This window comes from Macaca thibetana, chromosome 13 (genome assembly GCF_024542745.1).
Source record: "Macaca thibetana thibetana isolate TM-01 chromosome 13, ASM2454274v1, whole genome shotgun sequence".
NCBI lineage: Eukaryota > Metazoa > Chordata > Mammalia > Primates > Cercopithecidae > Macaca > Macaca thibetana.
Genome location: NC_065590.1, coordinates 87,294,697 through 87,319,131, shown reverse-complemented (window position 1 = coordinate 87,319,131; position 24,435 = coordinate 87,294,697). Strand labels below are relative to the sequence as shown.

Sequence of the window (24,435 nt, the reverse complement as noted above, 5' to 3'; positions counted from 1 at the left end):
CACTTCCGGTGACGCCCTCGCACCGGGTACCGGCGTAGTGCGCCTGCGCGGACGTCGGAGGGTTGGGGGCGCCGGGTGCGAGGCGGTAGCTGGGTAGTCCTGTTTCCTGGCGTCTCGGCCTTTCTGCTCTCCGCAAGGAGCTGGGTCGCCACCTGTCCCTGCCAGCCGTGCACTCGCTCTCTGCGCCCTGTCTCGTGGTCACTGCCGCCCTCCCTCCCGCCACACCTCTGTTGATCGCGATGGAGCCGCTCCTCAGGTGGCAGTACTATAAACCTAGGAGGAAAGGCGCCCGTTCGAATGAGGGCAAATTATTTAGTATTTTGTAAGTTCCAAAGTTCCAACATTCTTGAAAGGAAAAAACCTTTTACTGTATTTGATAGGCTGGCGCCCCGGGCCAGATGAAAGTGCAAATGTGCGTACTGAGATCTCGTAACCCTTCTCTGTGTCTTTGGGGATTGGACAACCTTTAGAGCAATTTAGGAATAGAAGATTTTGTTTATTCCGCTTGTTTTGACATTTTTTAACAGTTTAATTAAGTTAATACCGCAACCCCGAGGGTCCTTTTCAAGGAATTTGTATAAACGTTGGGTAATTAATAGCATACAATTGCTACTGGGGCATAGCCTCCCGTTTTACAATATTTGAGCGTTTGATGCTTTCTCGTCTAGAGTCGACTGTTACATATTCTCTTCTTTTTCTTACCTTATTTCTTTCTTCATTGTCCTTTGTCCTTTTTGAATGCCTGAGAGTTACAAAGCCTCAAAATATAAGGCATAGGGCAGAAATCCAAGTAGAACCAATCTCATGAAATTATTTGGTCTCACCCATGTTTTTATTTCTGGCTTTCCCCTTTACCATACTCTAGCATGTAATTTATGCATCAGTAGTTAATTTCTCCACTTGGAGTCTTTTACCATCTCAGACAAAAATAAAACATGAAAATCCTCCAATCCTTTGACCTCGGTGATTTGTCTCACCCAGCACAATCTATTACAGAATTGACAATAGTCTCTAGTGCCTTTCCTAACAAATCTAAACTCCATCCAAAATCAGATCTTCCCTCAATCCTAAATGTTTTCACTAGGGAGCCCCCACCTTAAGTAAGGCAGTATGCTTTCTGCGGGGCAACCTTCCATCCGGCTCTGCTTCCCAAGCCACTTTATGTATTCCGTGATGGTCCCACCCTCTTAACAGGCCAGTTGTGCCTAGCCAAACCAACACAAATCAGTCTCCCTGAGGAATTATTTCCAAACTTAACCCAATCCCATTCAGATAATACGTTTGTTTTCTATTGTTTGTGTGTCTGTTGAAGATACGTTGGCCCCTGCCCATAGGCTCCCTATACTGGACGCATGAGACAAATAAGTATTATCTAACCCAGGAGTTTCCAATAAACTGGCCAAGACATGATTAGTTGAAGCTAGTTACTAATGGTGACACTTGAAAACTCACCTCTCTTTAAATATTTTTCCCTTCTTGCACATGAACTCTCATTTATTCCTTCTATACCACCATTCCTCTGTGGTATATTAATACGTATTACTGATGTGGGGCTCAAACAAGTCTGGAAAATACTACTGTAGCTCTGTGTCATACCTTTTCAAATTTTTTGAAAAGTAACAGATGTTTTATATATTTCCTTGGTATATTTAGTTTTTGTTCCTTCCTTAAAGTTTATATTTTATGTTTACATGTGTAGGTTATATTTGCTTTTCAGGAGCTTATATTAATGTAAAGGTCATCATTATTTTATCCAAATTTAGGTAATTTTATATTGAGGCCTTTCTTTTGAACCTGAACTTACACTTTTAGCCTCAAGAGTGTGAGGTTAAACTATAGGAGGAGTATCAAACTTCTGTCTTTTGATAAGAAACTGTTGAATGTCAAAATAATTGTTAATTCAGTATAATTTAAAGAAATAATGTTTAATAGACAAAATTGATGAGTCATCAAAAACCAGACATGATAATATGTAAAGGTAATAACTTTTATTAAAGACAATACAAACCAAAAAAAGAATTGAGCAGTGCAAAATTTAAAGGACTGTTTTGTTCTAAAAGTTGCAAGTTTCAAAGCCAAAAGAATTATATGTATCTAATATATAAGTAAAAATGTTAGACTTTCACGCCTGTAATCCCAGCACTTTGGGAGGCTGAGGCAGGCAGATCACTAACATTAAAAAGACAACATTAGATTTTATCAATTTATAGCAATTTTATAAATATATAACTTTATCACTTGGATCCTGAAGCAAAATAATAAAGTCAATTTAGGATTTCTTGTACTTGGTATAAAGTTTAACACCCTAAATTCACAACTAGTGCTCTTTAGTAGTACATTTCTTTCAAAGACCAGAATGAATTAAAAATGGCAATGTAATGTTCACTTGATCTGTGTTAACTATTTTTAGATATGTGTATTGCAAGCTATTATTGATCACATCTTCAATAATACTGCAACAAAATAAGCAAAAAACAAAAAGTGTTAAATAGTTCAAAATTACATTGATCTCAGTTACATGAAGTTGTACGTGTAAATACCTTGTACAATTTGCACTCTCAGTAATAAGATTGATTTATATTATAAATACTATCAAAAGAAACTAGACCTAAAGTTTCCATCGTGAATATGGTTGTCTAATATAAACATTTAAAAATTAAATGGCTCAATTAGTAGATAAGGAAACGTTAAACTTTTCATTCTATTTCCTACCAATCATTTCACAGTCATAACTTAGAGACACTAAAGTTTGCTCTTAATAAGGATCTGCATATTTATTTCCTTGGAAAAATCATTCTGATTCTCCAGAAGATCTTCATACAATTTATCAGGTAATATTCAAGCATTAATACAGGTAATGGCAAATTATTAGCAAGAACATTGGCAATAACAGGTGTGCAAAAGAATGCATGAGTATTAAGTGTATACCAAGCTGTCCCCATTTCCAGGTGAGAAATTGGAGCAATTTAACGATGTATTTGTCCATATTCATTTACTTGCAACTTCTCCAAAATGCCATCAAGTGGCAAGTTGTTAAGGCCAACACCATTTAGTTTTACACATTAGAAAATATAAACACACTTTCAAACTCTTCAACACAAGATAAAACGATAATGTCCTATGATAAGTGGAAAAAAAGAGCAAAACTGCTTTCTCACCAAAAGTTGAATTCAGTCTAAAAGTCAAACATCCTGTTCTTGGCAGAGAGCGCAATAAAAGTATTCAGATGTTTTTGTTCATAGAAAATGTAATTGGAGCAGCATCTTAGTGTGAGGGATGGGGGAAACAATGTTTATGATGTCTTGATTAAAGGGATAGTTGGGTTGTCCCTTTGTTTGGCTCTCTCAAGATTCTGCTCTTCTAAGAAATGCACCTTAGTAGATCTAGGGTAAATGAGAAGTATGCCTTTCTTGTGAAAAGTTAGGAGAATGGTGATACGAAATGAAAGATGGGAAAAGAAGATGCCAACTGATTCCAAGTAGTGTCCTAAGCAAGTGAAGGATTTGGAAATTGATTCTTTCCAATTATCTGTACCTCCCTTAAAAGTCTCTGCATATGCCTAGATGGCACCTACCACAATCTGAATTCCGCTCCTCTAGGGTACATAGGAACAGAGTTGTTAACTTGAACTGTTCTGAGAAACTTTTCCCGAGTTACTCCTTTGGAGAAAGAATTGATTTTGAAAGTTTCTGAGATTGTATCGTGTTACATTTTAAAGTCTGCTTTTTGACTACTTGGCTAGTTAAAGTGTACAACTGTGTAATCTGAGATATCCCCCATTAATCAGCTGACTTGCCTTGTACATTTACAGATTCTGAACTAAGAAAGCCATATTAAGGGATCATTAGCATAAATGTTCCATCTGTTATGTAAGAGCATATACAGTTATGGAAAAGCACTAGGGAACAAAATAGGCAGCTTTTACATGTAAATATTGAATGGGTGAAACAGTCTATTAAATCATTAGAAAAGAACTCTAATTTTTTTTAAGTTGTGTATTACTACTGCTCATACTAAAACCTAACAAATAAGTCACTTGCCTGTGGAATGTCTTAAAGTGTTTGGCTCAATTGTAGTACCTAGGCTGGCTCCAGGCAGAAGCAGAAAACCATCCAGAAAGGATATGTTTAGTGTTCAGTCTTTGAAGAGACGAGCTGACCTTCTCCTGGAATGCCAGCGTAGCTTCACATCCACAAACATCTTCAGTAGAAACAAGTCTTCGTGCTTCCTCAATGGCTGAAGACAACGACAGTACACAAATATACTATCTAGGAATAGCTATATAGGAATCATAACAAATCAGGAAATCCACAACTGAATATTTCCACCATTAAGACTTACCTAAGTGCATTTTCCAAGAGTTAAAGGGATATATGAACAAACAAAAAGATGAGAAAATACTTATCACAGAAAAATTCATCTTAGGAGACATTGGGAAAAATGTTTATAATTGTCAAAGCTGAGTGATTCTTAAATAAGGGTTCATTATTTTATTCTCTGTACTTTTGTGATTGCCAGAAATTATTCATGATAAAAAGTAAATTTAGAAAAACATGGCTGGTATAGAGGGAGGCCAGGGATATAGAGATAAGACAGTGTTCATGTGATACTGTGTAATTAAGAAAGGAAAATGGGCCTGCTGCAGTGCCTTTTTCCTATAATGCCAGCACTTTTGGAGGCTGAGGCAGAAGGATCACTTGAGGCAAGGAGTTCAAGACCACCCTGGGCAACAAAGAAAGGCTCTGACTCTACAAAAAAGTAAAATAGCCAGGCATAGTGGCACAAAACTGTAATCCCAGCTACTCAAGAGGCTGAGGCAGAGGATCACTTGAGCCCAGGAGTTCAAGGCTGCAGTGAGCCATGATCACACCACTGCACTCCAGTCTGGGTCACAGAGTAAGACCCTGTCTCTTAAAAATAAATAAAATAAAACTAGGACAATAGTACTCTATTTGTATGGCCAAAAGGTATCAAAGGTGAAAACCAGGGCCAGGCACGGTGGCTCACACCTGAAATCCCAGCACTTTGGGAGGCTAAGGTGGGTGGATCGCTTGAGGTCAGGAGTTCGAGACCAGCCTGGACAACATAGTGAAACCCCGTCTCTAATAAAAACACAAAAATAAGCTGGGCATGGTGGCACACGCCTGTAATCCCAGCTACTCTGGAGGCTGAGGCAGGAGAATCGCTTGAACCCAGGAGGCAGAGGTTGCAGTGAGCTGAGGTCGCACCACTGCACTCCAATCTGGGTGACAGAGTGAACGCCGTCTCAAAAAACAAACAAAAAAAAGATAAAAATTGGTTAAGTCCTGATTTCCTGTAGAGGGCTGTTATTCTATTGAATGGTTTGAAGTGAGAGTCGTAGTTCTTACCAATAAATACTTTGGAACTGAAAATTCAGGTTTGTATTGACATTTAGCCAAATATAAGAGGTGATAAAAGTAATTCCTATTTCTTTCTGTAATTCAGTGAAGCAGCTACTCCTTTTCAGTATCAGGGCTCCTCCTAAAGTTTTGAATAGAAATAAGAGTAACTTCCCAGGTCTGAAGACTGGTGTATCATCTTCCAATGGAGTAATTCCATTGCCCGAGGACAGGAAATGGTCCTTTGCTGCAACATTTTTACTCTAACATTTTACAAAGATCCAATATAGGGATGGGAGATCATAAATTCATTAAATATAATCTATCATCTATCCACCTGTCTAAATCCTATTGAACCTTTTAGGGACAGCCAGTCCAAATCCCATCTTAATCAGTCAATAAACCAGGAAGTATCTATTGAATATCAACTACCTGTCCATGATCCCTGTATCCATAAGACGGGTACTTATAATACTTGTTCAGTGTCTGTCTTGCCTGATAGTCTCTAAGCTCTAGGAGGGCATGGGCTGAGTAGGATATTCTAATTAAAACACTTCACAGAAAATTGTAAACCTGGATTGTAGAAAAATTGAAAGTTGAGAAATGGATCTGAAACTCCATTTCTCAAACCTGGGTTGTAGCAAAATTGAAAGTTGAGAAATGGAGAAATGGTGCTTATAATAGCACCAGAAGGAATAAAATAGTTAGAATAAATATTTTTAAAAGTACAAGACTTATACACCGAAAACTACAAAACAATTTTGAAAGAAATTAAAGAAGACCTAAAATAAAATAAAATTAAATTAAATTAAAATAAAAGACATACCATGTTAATGGAATGAAAGACTGTTAAAATGGCAGTACTCCCCAGGAAAAGATGCCTCACCTCATTAGTAACCAGGAAATGAAAAAAGCATCCACTAGATTGGCAAAAATGTAATTCAGCAAAACCAGATGTTGGCAAGAATGTGGTTCTTGGATTCTGACAAGCAAAAGCATTGAGGGGAGGGTGGAAACGAGTGAGTGCAGGGCATGCTCCTGGACCATCAAACAGCCCACTGTGGCTGGACCAGGATGCAGGAAGAATCAGTGAATCTGGGGGCAAATGTAGTAGAAAAGTTTTAAAAGCCAGGATGAGAGAAGTAGTTACCATGGGCTGAGGGGAGCGGGTGATGAGCAGTTATTGTTTCATTGGTACAGAGTTTTATTTTGGGATGATAAAAAATTTCTGGAGATGGATAGTGGTGGTTGTTGCCCAACAATGTAAATGTACTTAATGCCACCGAACTATACACTTGAAAATAATTGAAATGGTAAATTTTATGTGTATTTTACCACAATAAAAAAATCCAGATTTAGGCAGAAAGTTTAATTATTAAGAAAAATGTGAAAAAGAGAGAAGACAGAAACAGCTCATGGAGGGTAGGCTGCCTGGTGGAGGGGTATCACTGTTTTATTCTGTAGACCAGTGGGAGCCACTGGAGAATTCTGACAAGGAGAAAGAATCACAACTGTGTCTTAGAAAGAAAAAGGCTCGCTCCTGAAAAAATTTTTCTACCGAAGGAAATGGGCTTAAAGGGCTGATCCTCACCTGAGCATGTTTTCTTGTCCTCATTTAAGGTGTAGCCAGGATAACAATCACAGTGGTACGATGCAGCGCCATCACTCACACAAATGTGCTGGCAACCATGAGAGCCTAGAGCACACTTGTCACGGACTGACCGCACGTGGTGCAGGAAAGAAAATATTCACACATTAAATAGAAAAGTAAACACAAATGTCTGAGAGAAGAAGTTTCCATTTGGTCCCCGCAAGTGCTGAGAATGCAGTAGTAGTCAGTAGTCAGCAACAGGCCCCATGCTGCAGGAGCAAGCCTGTTTTCTCTTCCCATACCTCTCATCCCTTTGGCCTCACATCACACACATTCCTTTCCTTTATATCTCTCGCAGATATCTAAGGGTACCTTTTCTTTTTTTCTACCCACAGCATTGGGTGGCACTGAGTCTTGACTGTATTCCAGAACTTACCTCCAGCCTTTCCTGCTTCCATCATCCCCAGCTACTCATGGATAATCATCATCACCACCAAAAATAATGTTTGAGGGACCTAGTCATACATGGAACTAAGTTTGATGCTGCACAAAAGGCACTATATTGACCAAGTGCCTGCCTTCATAGCTTACAAAGTGGAACAGAAAACATTGACCTGGAGACACACGCACACACACATAAGCACAGATGGGAAAATGATACAGTATTAGTAATGATGATGTGTATGATTAGAGAGTGAAGTACGTACTATCTATCACAAATAACATTTCAGGGACAAATGCAGTTTGCCCAAATTTGAGTGGAGAGCAGAGCAAAGTGCCATACTCATCTCATGTTCAGACTGGCCTAGGACAAATAAAACAGCAATTCTCCTTTAAAACCCAGAAAGCCTTCCTAGAAGACATAGGTTCCTCCTCTGCCATTGCAGGAACCAAAACAGTTTATTTCCCTCTAACTTTCCTCTTAAATGTCATTTCACATGCAGAACCTTTTGTGGCTTACTAATGCCTATAGAATAGCTTTGTGTGAAATGCAAGGCAATATATAATCTATACATAAAGTGCCTTTCTAACCTTAATATGGCTATTCCCTTTCAGTGCTACAATTTAGATTTTTTTTTTTTTTTCAGCAAAATGCCTTCTAGCAGGGTGTTTCATTTTTTTCACCTCATTCCAGCTTAGTATCCACTCTACAGGTAGCAAATGGACATCCTTCCAGCCCCTGGGCCTGATCTGGGGCTCCACGTTTAATTTACAAGCCTTCCTACCACTAGCAAGGGAAAAGCAGACCATTAGAAGGGATCCGATCCATGGGATGTTCCTCAGCTTTATAGCAGTATTCACTATTACTTTAAAACATATAAATAGGCCAGGCACAGTGGCTCACACCTGTAATCCCAGCACAAGGCAGGTGTATTGCTTGAGCTCAGGAATTCAAGACAAGCTTGGACAAAATGTCAAAACCCCATCTCTACAAAAAATACAAAAATTAGCCAGGTGTGGTGGCGTGCGCCTGTAGTCCTAGCTACTCAGGAGGCTGAGGTGGGAGAATCACTTGAGCCTGGGAGGTAGAGGCTGTAGTGAGCCGAGATCACACCACCACACTCTAGCCTGGGTGACAGAGTGAGACCCTGTCTCAAAAAAGAGAAGAAAAAAAAAAAAATATATATATATATATAAAAAACTAACTTTCCCACTAGTATGTCTTTCTCTTCTGTCCCTCTTCACTCTCCTGTGCTTTGTACACTAAGACAGTATGGCTTAGTGGTTAACAGCCTATGTAACCACTAGAGCAAGTACCTGGGTTTGAACCCTGGGTCTGCTACTTGCTAGTGGAGTAACCATGGGCAGATTACTTAATCAGTTTCCTTCTAAAGTTGCTGTCAGTATTAAGGGGCATTAGTGTAGCTAAAATGCCTAGAATCCTGCATGGCCTACAGTAGGCTTTGAAGAATACGGGATACTGGCATCTGGCAGTGTTGTCTGCCTTCAGTAAAAATTTTCTTTGATTTATGTTTTTTTAAAAAATAAATTGCTTCACTGTATTCCATACTATCTGTTAGTTTGAATGGAAATTTGTTTTTGGTTTGTTTTCCCAGGTCTTCAATGTTCCTGGCAGCTTAAAGTACCAACTGGGACACTTGTCACTAGTTCGAGAAATACAGCCATAGGTGAATTCTCTCCACCCCAACCTTCTTAGTCATCCTGCCCTGAACAAATTAGCTCAAGCCAGTCCCTGGCCAGTGCCACTTTCCACTTCTCTCCATTGAAACCTTCACCCTCCTTCAAGGCCCAACACCAGCCCTTCGCAGATGCCCACCTCCCCAGCCTCTACAGCCCTTCGTTTCCATCCGTCCCTCTCCCTGGCTCGGTCTCTGCTTTCCTAAGGAGCCGGCTGTCTGTTCACCCAGGCTTAACTTGCTCAGAGGCAGAAACTTAGGCTTCTTTATATGCTCACAATGCTTAGTACCATCCTGGGAACAAAGTAGGTGCCCAGTATTTTTTTATTGGTTTCACCCATGGGACTGGGTGACATGCCATTTCCCTTTGTCTTGATGAAGTCTGTATCTCCTCAAGGGAGAGGAAAATAAACATCAAATCTAAAACACATTCAATATGCCAAAGCTAAACAACACCTTGAGAGCTTGGAATTTCTCTCGGGAGTGTTTTTACATTTATAAATGCCACCCTGTCCTGCCAGTAAGTTTAAATCAGTTTAATGAGGATTAACAGCACTGGCCTGGGTTCATTGGCCAACGTATAAGGCTGAGTTTCACCGATGATTGATCGTCTAGAAACTGCCAGGGAGTGACCGGCCTCAAACTTACTGGAAGATCTGTGTGGGTCTAATTCATGCATTCACAAAGTCTTCTTTACTAAAATCATCCAGCTTTAAGATTAACACTACAGAAAAGTTCCAGGCCAAGTTTTAACTGGAAAAAGATCAGTTCATCCTATCACACCAAATAGTTACTGTCCAGCTGATTTCCACTAAAGTTTTCTCTTTGCTTAAAAGTCTTCAGTGTACAGAGCTATAATATTTTCCTGGATAAGGACCCTACATTTAATTAGCTTTTCTCATATCCCCCACTCCCTACCTATTTCCCAGTAATTTTCTGAAGTAATCTATGTTTGCTCCAGTGAGCTCACCACCCTCTGAGCAATGTGTGCCTTCATCTAAAAATGTGGTTGAATGTCTGAACCTTGATTCCTTAAGTTACCTTTAAAAACCTCTTTGCTGGTTAGTTGCAAGTTGGTTTCACTGTAAAAGACCCAAGAATGAAAGAATTTTTTGAATGGATCTTACCTGAACATGTTTTTTTATCTGCATTCAGAGTGTAGCCATCATAGCATTCACAATGATAGGACCCTGTTCTGTCATTCACACAAATGTGCTGACACCCATGGGTACCCAAAGCACATTTATCTTGAGCTGTGAAACAAAAATTCAGGAGACAAGAAATAAAAGGTGGAAGAATATTTTATTACCCATGGATAGAAACCTTATTTGCAGCTGGAAACATATGAGGAAAACTTACTGGAAACTATTCAAAGCCATTGGCACTGTTTTTTTCTAACTAGAAGTTAACTGAGTTAAGTGAAATCCTGCACATACAATAATTAGTCTCTGACCTTCCACAATTGCTTTTCAAAATCATCAGTATTGAGTTTTTATAACCTAAGTATCTCATAAATACTTTCTAAAGCACTCCTTTTAGCCTTATTGTACTTATCCCAACTCAGCAGGACACCAACAGTTGTGTGGCTGATTACGCTAGATTCAGAAAAACACAGAATTAGAGTTTGAAAAAATTGTAGTTCAACCCTCTCCTGTTTTTTTAAATGAGGGAAAGGAGCACAAGGGAGACCAATTGATTCAGAGCAGCATAAAAACTCAAGACGCAAATTTTCATTCAATGCACTTTCCTCTGTACTGATATATTTTTAAACTATTTTTTACTTTTAAACTTTTCATCTGAGATAATTTCAGATTTATGAAAAAGTTGCAGCCGGGCACAGTGGCTCACGCCTGTAATCCCAACACTTTGGGAGGCCGAGAAGGGCGGATCACGAGGTCAGGAGATGGAGACCATCCTGGCTAACAAAGTGAAACCCCATCTCTACTAAAAATACAAAAAAAAAAAAAATTAGCCAGGCCTGGTGGCAGGCGCCTGTAGTCCCAGCTACTCAGGAGGCTGAGGCAGGAGAATGGCATGAACCTGGGAGGTGGAGCTTGCAGTAAGCCGAGATCGCGCCACTGCACTCCAGCCTGGGTGACTCCATCTCAAAAAGAAAAAAACGTTGTAAAAACAGTGCAAAAAATTCCTGTACTTCACCTTGTTTCCCCAAACAGTAATTTACATAACCATAGTATGATTATCAAGCCAGAAATTAACATTGATACAATATGATTTACTAATCTACAGACTTTATTCAAACGTTGCCATTAATGTCCTTTTTCTGGTCCAGGATCCAATCCAGGATTCCACATTGCATTCAGTTTCACATCTCCTTCATCCTCTCTAATCTGGGACACTTCCTAAGTCTTTCTTTATCTTTTATGACTTTCATGCTTCTGAGAAGTACTGGAAAACTATTTTGTGAACTGAGAATGTCTCTCAGGTTGGGTTTGCCTAATCTTTCCTCATGAAGAGACCTGAATTTTTAGCAAGAATACTACAGGTGTGCTGTTGTGTCCACAGTATTGAGCCCAGCATGTCAGGTCATCCATGATGTCACTATGTGTCATCACTGATGATGTTAACTTTGATCACTTGGTTAAGGTGATGTCTGCCAATTTCGCCACTGTAAAGTTACTGTATTTCCCTTTGTAGGCAACAAGTACCTTGTGGGTTGTTATGTGATTTCAACCTACTAAATTGTCTGTAGCATTTGGGAAAGATTGTTTGGGCTGGATGCAGAGAAGGAAATGAGCAACACATTTATATATTTGGGCGGAGATACATACATGTTACCATTTCTGACGTTTTGGATGAAACTTAAAAATGGGAAAAGCTTATGGTAGCAAGAGAGGAAAACACACCAACTTCCCAGTCAATGTGACCTGCCCTTTCATCACTGGGTAGGTAGGCAGACAGCTAAGTAGCAGTCGTAAAGACTCCTCCCTCACTTACCTGAACAAGTTTTCTTGTCTTCATTCAAGGTATAACCTTCATAGCACTCACAATGATAAGAGCCACTTCTGTCGTTCACACAGATGTGCTCACATCCGTGGATGTTAAGAGCACACTTATCAAGAGCTATCAAAAGATGATTGGGACAAATGTAAATGCATGCAGAGCATGGCAGAAATAAATAATTATGGGCCACGCCACTTACACACACACACACACACACACACCCCACTAATGAAACAAGGGAGGGGCAGCTGGGAGTTGGGAGCCAACCCTCTGGTCTTGGCTCTTTCACTAAGAGATCCTGTGGCATGGGTACGTTTTCTCCCTTACGTACATCTCAATTTCCTTATCTATAAAATTAAGTTATCTCTCAGCTTTCTTCCTCCCAAAAACTTTTTTCTAGGATTAAAAACAAAAAAAAATCTAATTCCCATTCTTCATTGACTTCATGTACGTATCTATGTACCAGACCAGTGAGGACCCCTCTAACTTTTTTGCTACTTCTAGATTCCATGAGCATCTATGACTATAGAGAGGAAGAGGGTAGCTTGTATGTAATTAAATAAAATCCAGGAAAAATTTCAAACCCTCAAAAGGACTAAGAATCTCGGACCCTTTTCTTTTCCTTTTTTTGTGTGTGTTTTTTGCTTTTTGTTTTCTGTGAGACAAGGTCTCCCTCTGCGGCAGTGCAGCAGAGGCTTTATCATAGCTCACTGCAGCCTCGGTCTCCTGGTCTCAAACAATCCTCCCCCCTCAGCCTCCCAAGTAACTAGGACTACAGGCATGCACCACCACACCTGGCTTATTTTTTTTATTATTATTTTTTGTATTTTTTGTCTCACTATGTTGCCCAGGCTAATCTCGAATTAGCCTCAAACTATCCTACCAGCTCCACCCTCCCAAGATGCGGGAATTATAGGCCTGAGCTACCGCACTCAGCCCGGACCTCTTTCTTAGTAGCCTTTTCCCCTACGGTTTTATTTAAAACTTAAAAAGTATGGAAATAAGCTGATTTATGTATCATTTCACTTTTCTCCCTAAGCTCCTTTTCAGGGAAAACTGCTGATGAACAACAGTAAACCAGCCAAAAGGCAGTTAGGTAAAAAGGGGTCAAAGAGTCACAGCACAAGGCCAGTCCAAAACCTGGAGCATAGGTTTCCAAGCATTTGATTCAGTCACGACCCCCTACACAGGTCTCACCTGAACACGTTTTCTTGTCGGCATTCAAGGTGTATCCTTGGCTACACTCACAGTGGTGCTTGCCTTCCCCATCACTGATGCAGACGTGCTGGCACTGGTGTGTTCCAAGCACACAGGGGTCCAACGCTGTGCAGAGGAAGTTTACAACAGTCAGCACTGACACTTAGGAAACATCTGAGATACCTTCTTCCATGTCAGTAGACATTGCTCTCCGGGCTCCTTTCTGAGTCTATCTTTACTTCACTATAAAAAAGGGTTATTTGTTTTCTGCCTCTGGCTTATTAGAAATGCTCCTCTTAAACTAGAAATGTTACTAATGTAAAAGCACACATCTTGCTATATAGACTTTCTCAAGGGAGAAAGGGAATTTGGAGTTTGGAGCTGAAGCCAAGCACATAGGCCAGGCAATTGGATGTTTTATTTGGCTTATCCACCTCCCCATGAAAAAAAAAAGATTTGTGCTTCCCCACCACAAGAAATGGGAGAACAATAAAGCACAGCCTGAAGTGACGCAAGCTACTTGTCCCATGGCAGCCAGAATCTGACTTCCAAGGTTCTATAGTCTGTGTCTAAACAGAATTCTCACACAAGTATGGGTCTAAGCCTAGAATAAACTCACAGGTGGGCAGTGGTACATCTTTGAACATACAAATGGTAGAGGACAGTCTGGGTAACTGTCTTCTGAATATGTAAGGTGGGTGAAGTCATCCATATGCTAAATTCATAGTGAACTCATATGCTAATACAAACAAGTTAAAAGAAAAGAACAAAATAAATGAGATTACATTAGCTAAATTACATCTCCATCTTGTTGCTCCTGGAGCCATTTATATCTCACTGGATATTTTTTTCCTAGTGCTTTTGAAAGATGAATCAATGAATTTAGTCATTTCTGAGAAACCAAGGAGGACTGTTGGAGGAGGCGGGCCCTCCTGTGGCAGGTAACCCAACCTCCACTGCCCTTGGCAACAGGACAAGGCTAATATTTTTCCAAGAAGGGCCTCTTCATGGAATGATCTTTCCAACCCGTTGACTACAACAAGCTGCCACTCAGTCTTTTTTCCATAGAGAGGACATTTTTTCCCCCAGAACAAGCAGGTCTTTTGTACCAGAAGGAAAAGATTGCCACTCACCACTTGTTACTTTATAGCCTTCGAAGCCCAACCCCAGGTGCTAGCTTTGAAACCCAACTTTGCCACAGACCAACATGTTGATGGAAAAGCTCTCACCCACAAGCATGGAGTAGACGAGTGATTTCCTGGGAGAAAGAAAGCCACTTTCTTTTTGGAAATGAATGAATGCCAAGTAGATGCCACCAAAGCCAGTGATGGCTTGTGAAAGCCCAGTGTCCTGGGACAGGAAAGACAAGGGGATCCCAGCCGAGTCTGACTGCAATGAGGCCAAACGTTGCAAGACTTCATCTCCCTTTTCCTGACAAACCATTGATGGCTGGGTTTCACATTAACTTAGATTAAAAGTCTCCTTGAAATTTACAATTGTAATTAATTATTGGTTCATTTGTTTGTCTCATCTCCATCCCCAAAATGTTACTTAATGGTAAGGAGGGATTACCTTTATCTTTGTATCATCAGAGATCAATAAATACATGCTGAATAAATAAGTGTGGAATAAATTATATTGCAAAAAGGTATCTGTGTTTAAAAATTCACCTGAACTAGAAATTTGTCCACAACTGCTTGGATATTCATATAGAGGCATCAAAAGATTCTCCCCAGATAATAAAAAAATAAAGCATGAGTCCCACAGATCATAATTCTGATCAGTGACTAAAAATAAATTCTAGTATTAAATGGATCTGTAGTCCTAGATTTGGTCAGTTCATGCTAAAAATTCCAATAAAATTAGCATGTTCTTATTCAAATTCCATCCTAAAGGATGGAAGGAGTAGCAGAGTAACGGAATGATTTTTTAAGATCACCTTGCTTTCTTTCAAGTGAGCTGAAACCCTAATCTGCCTGCTCCCTGAATCCTGTTCTTCAACAAAGAGTAATCGGATAAAGAGCCCAGTCTGAAAACCAGAGCATTCACTCAATGCACGCTCGGGCTGACGGTGACATTGGAATAGAGGCCTGCTGACTCCCCCAGGGACAGACGCTGCTCCCTGTCTTCTGCAGGAGAACAAACAGAGTTCTGTTAGATCTAGAGATGGTAAAACTAAAAAAATATGTATCGGGGGAAAAAACGTAGTGGTGGGGCAGAGGGGACAGGACAGGCATCTTGAGTTTTGTTTTTCCTGACCCTGACAGGGAACAGCAGGGTCATTTATCCTGGATATTTGCAGACCTTCACAGTTCTAACGCAAACATGAAGATTTTATGAGCAAACCAAATTCCATATAATGCAGCTCTATATTCCTAAACCAATAGAGTGTGTTTAGGTTGGTCACACACATGTGTGCACGCGCACACGCACATACACACACACAGGATATATTTAAGTTTTTCATTAAATTTCCACACACACACAAAAAAAGAATAATACTCTTTTTCTCTGGGTACATAATGTCTGAACATAACATCCTTTCTAGTTGGAAGCAAAGACTGACCAACTTACCACAGAAGGTTTCCTGGAATCTAGAGGAAAGTTTCTCAATGACCCCATAAGTCTCCACGTAGAAAACATGCTCTTCTAGGGGCTCACTGGCCATCATCTTGAGGGACTGCATGTCTGCCCGGTCCACGCCCACAGCGTAGAGCTCAATACCAGATGCTCGGGCCCGAGCCGCCACCTCGTTCACCTGGTCCTGGGGCCTACCATCTGTCACAATAATGGCCACCTTAGGGATGTTAGAAGAGGGCCCTCGAGCCCCTGCCTCCGCTGTGAAGACTTCATCCATTGCTGTCTGGATGGCCAGCCCTGACATGGTGCCTGTTGACAAAGGTGTGATTCGACCCACAGCCTGCTTCAGGGACTGCTTATCTGTGTAGGCTTGGAGTTGGAACTCGATCTTCACAGTGCTAGCATAGTTCACCACTGCCACCCGCGTGTCAGCCGGCCCAATGTCCAGAGTGTCAATTATCCGGGAGACAAAAGTTTTCACTTTGGTGAATTCCAGGGGCCGTACACTACGAGAACTATCAATGAGAAACACCAGGTCCAAGGGCCTGCTCTTACAAACACCTGCAAAAGACCAGGCAATGATCAGACCACAGTTAGAAATGCGATAATCCTCCCTTCCAGAGAACTCTGGGATTCCAGGAGGCCAGGCAAGGCAGCATCTCCTGACCCCAACATCGCCACTGCCTGCGACCTTCCCCAAGACCATTGGGGTGTTGAAAGCACCAAGGACTTCAGAATTCCCTAGTGAGAATTCACCTAGAGGTGTGAAGTTTCCCCAAATACCTCACCTGCAGGCTGGCTGAACCCTGAAATTTCACTTAGAACCTCATCCCTCTGCTTAAGTTTTGCTCCCAAGGACCCTCATGATTCCTGAGAATTAAAGGATTCTAGATGTTTCTTAAACACCTTGGCTATCTGGAGCAATTGGACAATGTGTCCCTGAACCATGTAAAAGGCCTTGGGCCCTCAGGGACAGCCTCACTGCCAACCACTGTGCCCAGGCCTCAGGCAATGGAAGTCTGAGGCAAGGCACTCAGGGGCTCTTCTGGTGGCCCCCCTCTTTTACTCCACTTCCAAGTGGGTGAAAACTGCTCCAGAGTATCCCTGAATCCCCCCTCCATCTGGCCATCATTCCTGTTTAGTGAATTTGGGGGCTCACTGAAGCCCTGAAAATTGTCACTCAAGGCTCTTTCCTTTCCTAATTAAAAGTAGAAATAGGGACCCGGGTGCAGTGGCTCACGTCTGTAATCCCAGCACTTGGGAGGCTGGGTGGATCAGCTGAGGTCAGGAGTTCGAGACCAGCCTGGCCAACATGGTGAAACCCCGTCTCTACTAAAACTACAAAAATTAGCAGGGCATGGTGGCATGCGCCTGTAATCCCAGCTACTCGAGAGACTGAGGCAGGAGAATCGCTTGAACCTGGGAGGTGGAGGTTGCAGTGAGCTGAGATCACGCCATTGCACTCCAGCCTGGGTGACAAGAGCGAGACTTCATCTCAAAAAAAAAAAAAAAAAAAAAAAATAGAAAGAAGGATGCCAACTTAATCTTGTATCTGTTTGGTGCACTTCCATCTTCGTGAGCATGTCTCGTAAGAAGCAGGGATTGTGATCTGGTATCTACCCTACTGCCCCATCAAACTCTCTTGGTCATCTCTCTTTCACGTATTCATTCACCAGAAACATTTTTTGAGGGCCTACCTGTACGAAGTCCTGGAGCTACAAAAGCAAATAAGCCAGATTCCCCACCTTCAAGGAACTTATCTCTTTTCTACATAAAAGTACCTGACATACTATAGTATCACAGTACATCAGTACGTTTTAGTGTTCATCTATTCTTTCCCAGTCTTTCCTGTTTCCCCCAACCCCTGTTTGCACACCCTCTCTCCTCGATACAAAAATCAAATCCACAAGTCAGGACGAGACAAGAAAAAAGCCAATTACTAAACTTCTTTTTCTCTTTTCTTTTTTTTTTTTTTTGAGGTGGAGTCTTGCTCCGTCACCCAGACTGGAGTGCAGTGATGCGGTCTCGGCTCACTGCAACGTCTGCCTCCCGGGTTCAAGCAATTCTCCTGCCTCAGCCTCCTGAGTAGCTAGGACTGCAGGTGCGCACCACCACACCCAGCTAATTTTTTTGTTTTTAGTAGAGATGGGGTTTCACCATGTTGGCCAGGCTTGGCTCAAACTCCTTACCTCAGATGATTCTCCCACCTCGGCCTCCCAAAGTGCTGGGATTACAGGTGTGAGCCACGGTGCCCAGCCCTAAACTTCTTTTTCAAGCCATTCCCCCTTCTCACCCAACACACATGCACATGCAAACAGGCGTTACACACATGCAGCCCTCAATGGAAATGAGGTCCTGGGGCATGAAGTGTCATTCAAGGCTCTTTCCTTTCCTAATAAGGAGGCAGAAGTTGACGCTACTCTAAGAAGGTAATTTACTTAGTGAGTAGGAAAAAAAAGGTAGATTCAAAATTAATGCCTAGACTAAGCACTTTATAGGAAAAAAAAAAAAAAAAAAAACACCCTTACCTGGAACAGCCGACCTTATGTCTCTGTCTAGTTTTCTTTTAAAAGCAGAAAATTATCTTCTTATTTTTAGCCTGCTGCTTGGAGGTATTTAATTAACAAAAATAAAATCTTCCTTTCAGTAACACTTTAGGAATCACAAGGTACCAACACATCAACCCTGTGAAACTGGAGGTGCAGAGGTGGTTTTTATACCCATTTTACAGGTGAGAAACCTGAGGTTCAAGGAGTTGTGAGAACTAGAAAGTGGTAGAGCATGGATTGGACTCCAGGTTTCCAGACTCCAAGCCCCTGGGCGCTTGCTACTGAATCCCAGTTACCTCTCTCTGAGGCAACATTTTCCTCCACAAAAGTCAACATTCTCTCATGTATTCAGTAAACATCCTGCTTGTTGACTTTGAGCCACAGCCCTGAAATATGCTGTACGTCATGTATTTAGTTAAGTCAAAAGGAATTAAACCCAGGCGCAGTGGCTTGCGCCTGTAATCCCAGCATTTTGAGAGGCCGAGGGAGAAGGATCACTTGAGCTCAGGAGTTCTAGACCAGTCTGGGCAACATAGGGAGATCTCATCTCTACAAAAAATTTAAAAATTAGCCAGGCATGGTGGCAGGCACCTGTAGTCCCAGTTTCTCAGGGGGCTGAGGCAGGAGGATCACTTAAAGCTAGAGAGTCAAGACTGCAGTGAGCCACGATCGCACCACTGCACTCCAGCCTGGATGATAGAATGAGACCCTGTCTCTAAAAGCAAAAAAAAAAAAAAAGGAATTAAAATTCTTTCTTTAAAAAAAAAAAAAACTCCAGCAGCCATAAAAAAGAATGAGTTCATGTCCTTTGCAGGGACATAAAGGCTGGAAGCCATCATTCTCAGCAGACTGTCACAAATACCACATGTTCTCACTCATAAGTGGGAGTTGAACAATGAGAACACATGGACATAGGGAGGGGAACATCACACACCAGGGCCAGTCAGGGGTGGGGGACAAGGGGAGGGAGAACATTAGGACAAATGCCTAATCTATGTGGGGCTTAAAACCTAGATGATGGGTTGATAGGTGTAGCAAACTACCAGGGCACATCTATAACTATGTAACAAACATGTACATTCTGCACATGTATCCCAGAACTTAAAGTAAAATAATAATAATAATAAAGATCTGAATAGGAAATATTTGTCATCTATTGTCTCTAAGGTTAGCCACTATCAGACTTCAAAAGAACCTTGGTCTCTACAGTCTTTTATCTTAACCTGAACATTTCCTTTTTATGGATCCCAGGTCTTTAGACAAACTCAACCAATTGTCAACCAGAAAATGTTTAAATTTACCTATAGCCTGGAAGCCCCGCCCCCCCACCCACCACAGGCTTTGAGTTGTCCCACCTTTTAGGACCAAACCAATGTATTTCTTAAATGTATTTGATTGATGTCTCATGCCTCCTTAAATTGTATAAAAACAAGCTGCACCCTGGCCACCTTGGGCACATGTTCTCAGGACTCTTGAGGGCTGTGTCACGGGCCATGGTCACTCATGTTTGTCTCAGAATAAATCTCTTCAAATATTTAAAAAAAAAAAAAAAAAAAAAAAAAAACTCCAGAATTTTACTTCATTCCTGGAAAGTCCCATAGATCTAGAGCTAGGATGAAGAATTATGTTAAAAATCTTTCCTGGAGATGGGTCAAAGTATTTTTGCATAATTAGAAAAAGAAAGGATGGGGGCAACAAGAAGATATGAACTCCGTAATTGACAGTGCTTTCACCAACACCCAAATGGTCTCCTTATAAATATCACAGCTATGTTCTTATAACTACATGTGCATGATTCCTTCCTTCTCCACTTGGTTATTCACACCGAATCCTCTATTCGGGGTGTGGTATGCAGAATAATGCCCCCCCAAAGACATCCACATCCTAATTCCAGAAACGTGTTGCTTTTACATGGCAAAGGGCAGAGACTTTGCAGGTGTGATTAAGTTAAAGACCTCTACATGAGAGGTTATCCTGGATTATTCAGTGAGTCAATGTAATTATAAAGTAGAAGAGGAAGGCAGAGGAAAGAAATGTGAGTAACTCAATGTGAGAAGGCCTCAACCTGCTTTAGCTGGCTCTGATGATGGAAGAAAAAAGCCATAAGCTAAGGAACTCAGCAGCCTTCATGTGCTGGAAAGGGAAGGGAAATGGCGTCTCCCCTAGAGACTCCTGAAAGGAATGCAGCCCTGCCAACACCTTAATCTTAGCCCAGTGAGACCAGTGTCAGACTTCTGACCCACAGAACTCTCAGATAATAAATGTGTGTTGTTTTAAGCCACTAAATTCACGGTAAGTTGTTACAGCGGCCGTAGAAAACTAATACCTGAGGGAGGCTTGACCAGGGTGGCAGAAAATTCTGTGAACATCTGGTTCCTTCCTGATTGGTACTCACTCGGCATCAGTCATTAGTTGTTTTTGAATCTCACTCCCATTTACTAAATAGCAGCAATTTGATTCCCAAGAACAAAGAAAGAATCTGAATCTCCTAAAATGTTCCCATACTCACAATACCACTGAGTCCTTATAGTCCTGCTTCCATAGCAAAGCTTAGCAATTTCTGGTTGCTAAAAGGAGAGAATTTGGAACAGAGTGGAATCTGGCTTTTTTTAAATTTTTTTTTTGAGACAGAGTCTCGCTCTGTCGCCCAGGCTGGAGTGCGGTGGTGAGATCTCAGCTCACTACAAGCTCCACCTCCCGGGTTCACACCATTCTCCCGCCTCAGCCTCCTGAGTAGCTGGGGCTACGGGCACCGGCCACGACGCCCGGCTAATTTTTTGTATTTTTAGTAGAGATGGGGTTTCACCGTGTTAGCCAGGATGGTCTCGATCTCCTGACCTCGTGATCTGCCTGCCTCGGCCTCCCAAAGTGCTTGGATTACAGGCGTGAGCCACGACGCCAGGCTGGAATCTGGCATATATTAAGGGATTATCATTCATGATCAGTTTCGAATTCCAGGTAATAAAAGACTAGTGCAGCTCAGGGGGTCATGGCCACCTGATGCTGAATCTCTCCTTCCTTTTCCAGTCCCATCCCAGAGGGAGGCGGGTCAGGACTAGAGTAAGGTTAACTTCCAGAAGAAAGACTTTCCCTCAATTCCCGGCCTGCAGCAACCAGCCACCAGCTGAATCTAACCCTGTGGACCCCAGCACCTCCTGCCTCAGCAGCAATGCTTTTGCATTTCAAATCTGCCACTTCAAATACGGGGACTGAGTATTTGAGTCAGGAAGAAGTCCCTTGAGCTCCTTCTCAGCTCATCCAGAAAGATGCAGTAGGGGATAGACAATTCAAATCAGCCTGAGGCATGCAGCGTGGCTGGCCAGATGAGACTGCATACCCAGAAATGGCCTGGCACAGACTCTCTTTAGCAAGACTGAAGCTGGGCTTTTTGGAAATGAAGATACAATCTTATGTAAACCATATTAAGAGGTTGGTAGGCTAGGGCGGTAGAAAGAGACCCTGCTTGGGATTTCGGAGCCCTGAATTTTATTGTGGGCTCTGACACTGATTCACAGAGTCCCTTCACCTTGATACGCCTCAGTTTCCCTTCATGTGCTGTCAGGGGCTGTGTCAAACGACCTGCCCGCCTCGCTGCACTATGAGCTTTGCTCTGCTTCAAGAATCAATTGCTGACCAAAAAGAGAAATAGAATTGTTCGCCAAAGACCCAGAACGTCTTGGTCCTGGGGTATCCAGCGGCTCCTCGGGTCTCCTCCTGGTCTCACACCCCCATCCTTTACCTTCCAGTCTGAGGCAGCCTGAGGGCTGTGGGAGGGGAGGAAGGGTCACGCCCTGATATTGGATGGAGATAGAGGGATTCCATGAGAACTAACAGCAGTCTCGGGAAGGGTTTGCTCACTGAATGGAGAGGTCAGGATTGGGACGGAGCTGGGCAGCAGCCCCTGCGCTCCCCAGCTGCCCTGTGCTCCTGGCCAAATCACAGGGGAGGTTGCCGGAGTGAGAGCTTCAGGAGACCCACATTCTAGCCTGGACACATGAGTGATACGGGGCATCTCCCTCCCCTTCTCTGGACCTCAGTTTCCCCTACAGGATTCATCCGGGAGGGGCCTCTCTCTCCCGCACCACGGTCGGCCTGAGGCCGGGATGTAGCGCGCTTGGTGGATGCCCCGGGCTTCTCCTCCTCCTTCGATGCTCACACGTCCCTCCCGCTGCCCGCCTGTACCTGCACCGCTGGCGCGGCCGGGCTCGCTGGCCCCGGAACCGGGCGCGCCGTCGGGAGCCACAGAAGAGGGGCGGCGTCCAGGGCTGCCCTCGGGACCTCGGGTCCCCAGTCTCCGAAAGCCCGGGCGGGCCACGGGGTCGGGGGCGGCGAGGGGCAGCAGCAGCAGCAGCGGCCAGAGCAGCAGGAGGAGTCCCGGGAGGCGGCGCGCGGGGGCCGGGCGCGGCATGGTGGGCTCCGCGGGCCTGGCGGTGTCCGTCGGGGGCCGGGAGCCCACGCGAGGCGCAGATTTAAAGGTCCCGCGGCCTCGGGCTCCGCCCCGTCCAGCCCCGCCCCGGGGCCTAGAGCGCCAGGCAGGCCCGGGGAACCCAGCCCAAGGCCAACAAGGAGCCTTGTCCGCGCATTCCAGCGGCAGAAACGGAATGTCCGAGCGAGGCGGCCAGCGGCGCGGTGGTCACCTCCCGCCCCTGCCCTGAGCCCCGAGCCCCGAGCTGGCTGCAGCTGGGTGGGCTCGGCTGCTGTCGCAACCTCCCTCCTCCGAGTAACACCAGGGCAGTGGGGGCAGCCATCCGCTGCTGCAGCCTGCCCGGCCCTCCACTCTCCCTCCCACCCCAGTGGGGCCTGCGCCCCAGGTCCGGGATGGGGACCCCTGGGCTCTGCCTTCCCTTCCGCCACTGGGTCGCCCGCCTGGGGCTGAAGATGAAACCCGGTTCCTCACTCTACATTCTTTTTCTCAGCCAAGTAACCCAAGTTTTGCTGTGGGCTCTTGGTTTAAAAAAAAAAGAAAGAAAAGGCCTCACAGATTCTAGGGGCATGAATAAGAACGCTTTCATCCGAGCTTCAAATATCCACAAACATTTGAACTTATATTCCCGGGAATAGAAAGTCAAACATACATTCCCCAGAGAGCCCCGTTAGCTGGAAGGACAGCCTGTACCAACGCAGGCTTCAAAGGCTCTCCCGAGACCCCATTTCCTCTCCGGAAGAGTTATCATGGTACAGGGCTGGAGGCTGCCAGGGGACCCCCATGGAACTCACTGTCTATGAGAAGGAGATTTGCATAAATGCGGTATCTGTCTACGGGAACGTGGTGGATTTAGGAAACAGACACTGACTGCCTGCGGAGACCGGAAGACTTCTAAAACCAGGTGACATTTGAGCCGAGTCTTAAAACAATGAGCGCGAGTTCCAACAGAACCTATCTGGTCGTCCTATTTCACTATTTCCCCTCTCCAAGCGATCCTCCTCGCAGGATCCTAACCCTCACTTCTCATATTTGTACCCCACGTTAGTAGTAGCATTATACACAATAGCCAAGAGGCGGAAGCAACCCAGTGTCTCTCTTTGTATGAATGGAAAAGCAAAATGCAGTATCTACGGACAATGGAATACTATTCAGCCTTAAAAGGGAGGACATTTTGGCACATGCTACAGCATGGATGAACCTTGAGGGTATTATGTTAAGTGAAATAAGCTAGTCACAAAAAGACAAATACTGTATGATTCCATTTATATGGGGAATCTAGAGTAGCCAAATTCATAGAGACAGAAAGAATGGTTACCAGGAGCTGAGGGGAAGTGAGGATGGGGAGTTAGTTGTATAATGTATCAATGACATTGGGCAGTGATAGTCACTGCCTGAGAGAAAATGTTGCTCAACTCCCAGTGAAAACTCACCAATTTAGAAGGACCTTAGAAGAAACGAGAAGTTTGTAATAATGGGAAAAGGACACTAAGAAGTCTGAAAGAAACTATGCCAAGAAGAGGAGGGATTGATAAACACGGTATTTGCAAGCTCCGGTGGACATTTGTCATTTGTCTTGCTTTTAGGATGATCCCCAAAGCCTTTGAACCCTTCATTAGTCAGGGTTCTTGAGAGA

The 24,435-nt window shown here is 43.2% G+C and overlaps 1 protein-coding gene and 1 long non-coding RNA gene across 3 annotated transcripts; one reads left to right on the top strand and one right to left on the bottom strand.

Annotated features, from left to right (window-relative positions):
• Nucleotides 1-40: 40 nt before the first annotated feature.
• Nucleotides 41-14,879, top strand: LOC126933910 (uncharacterized). The gene is made up of 3 exons (XR_007718766.1): nucleotides 41-322; nucleotides 9,009-9,080; nucleotides 14,104-14,879. It is a non-coding gene; the product is annotated as an uncharacterized LOC126933910 (long non-coding RNA).
• Nucleotides 1,967-22,841, bottom strand: MATN3 (matrilin 3). 2 transcript variants are annotated; one of them, XM_050754183.1, is made up of 8 exons: nucleotides 22,559-22,841; nucleotides 15,822-16,388; nucleotides 13,248-13,373; nucleotides 12,045-12,170; nucleotides 10,217-10,342; nucleotides 6,952-7,077; nucleotides 4,126-4,236; nucleotides 1,967-3,022 (listed from the first exon to the last, which is right to left on the bottom strand). In XM_050754183.1, exons 1-8 carry the CDS (start codon nucleotides 22,782-22,784, stop codon nucleotides 2,967-2,969), a joined length of 1,464 nt encoding a protein of 487 aa, XP_050610140.1. In that variant the 5' UTR covers nucleotides 22,785-22,841; the 3' UTR covers nucleotides 1,967-2,966. The 2 variants fall into 2 exon arrangements, with proteins under 2 accessions (XP_050610140.1, XP_050610139.1); XM_050754182.1 differs by having other exon boundaries at nucleotides 1,967-4,236.
• Between the last annotated feature and the right edge of the window lie 1,594 nt (nucleotides 22,842-24,435).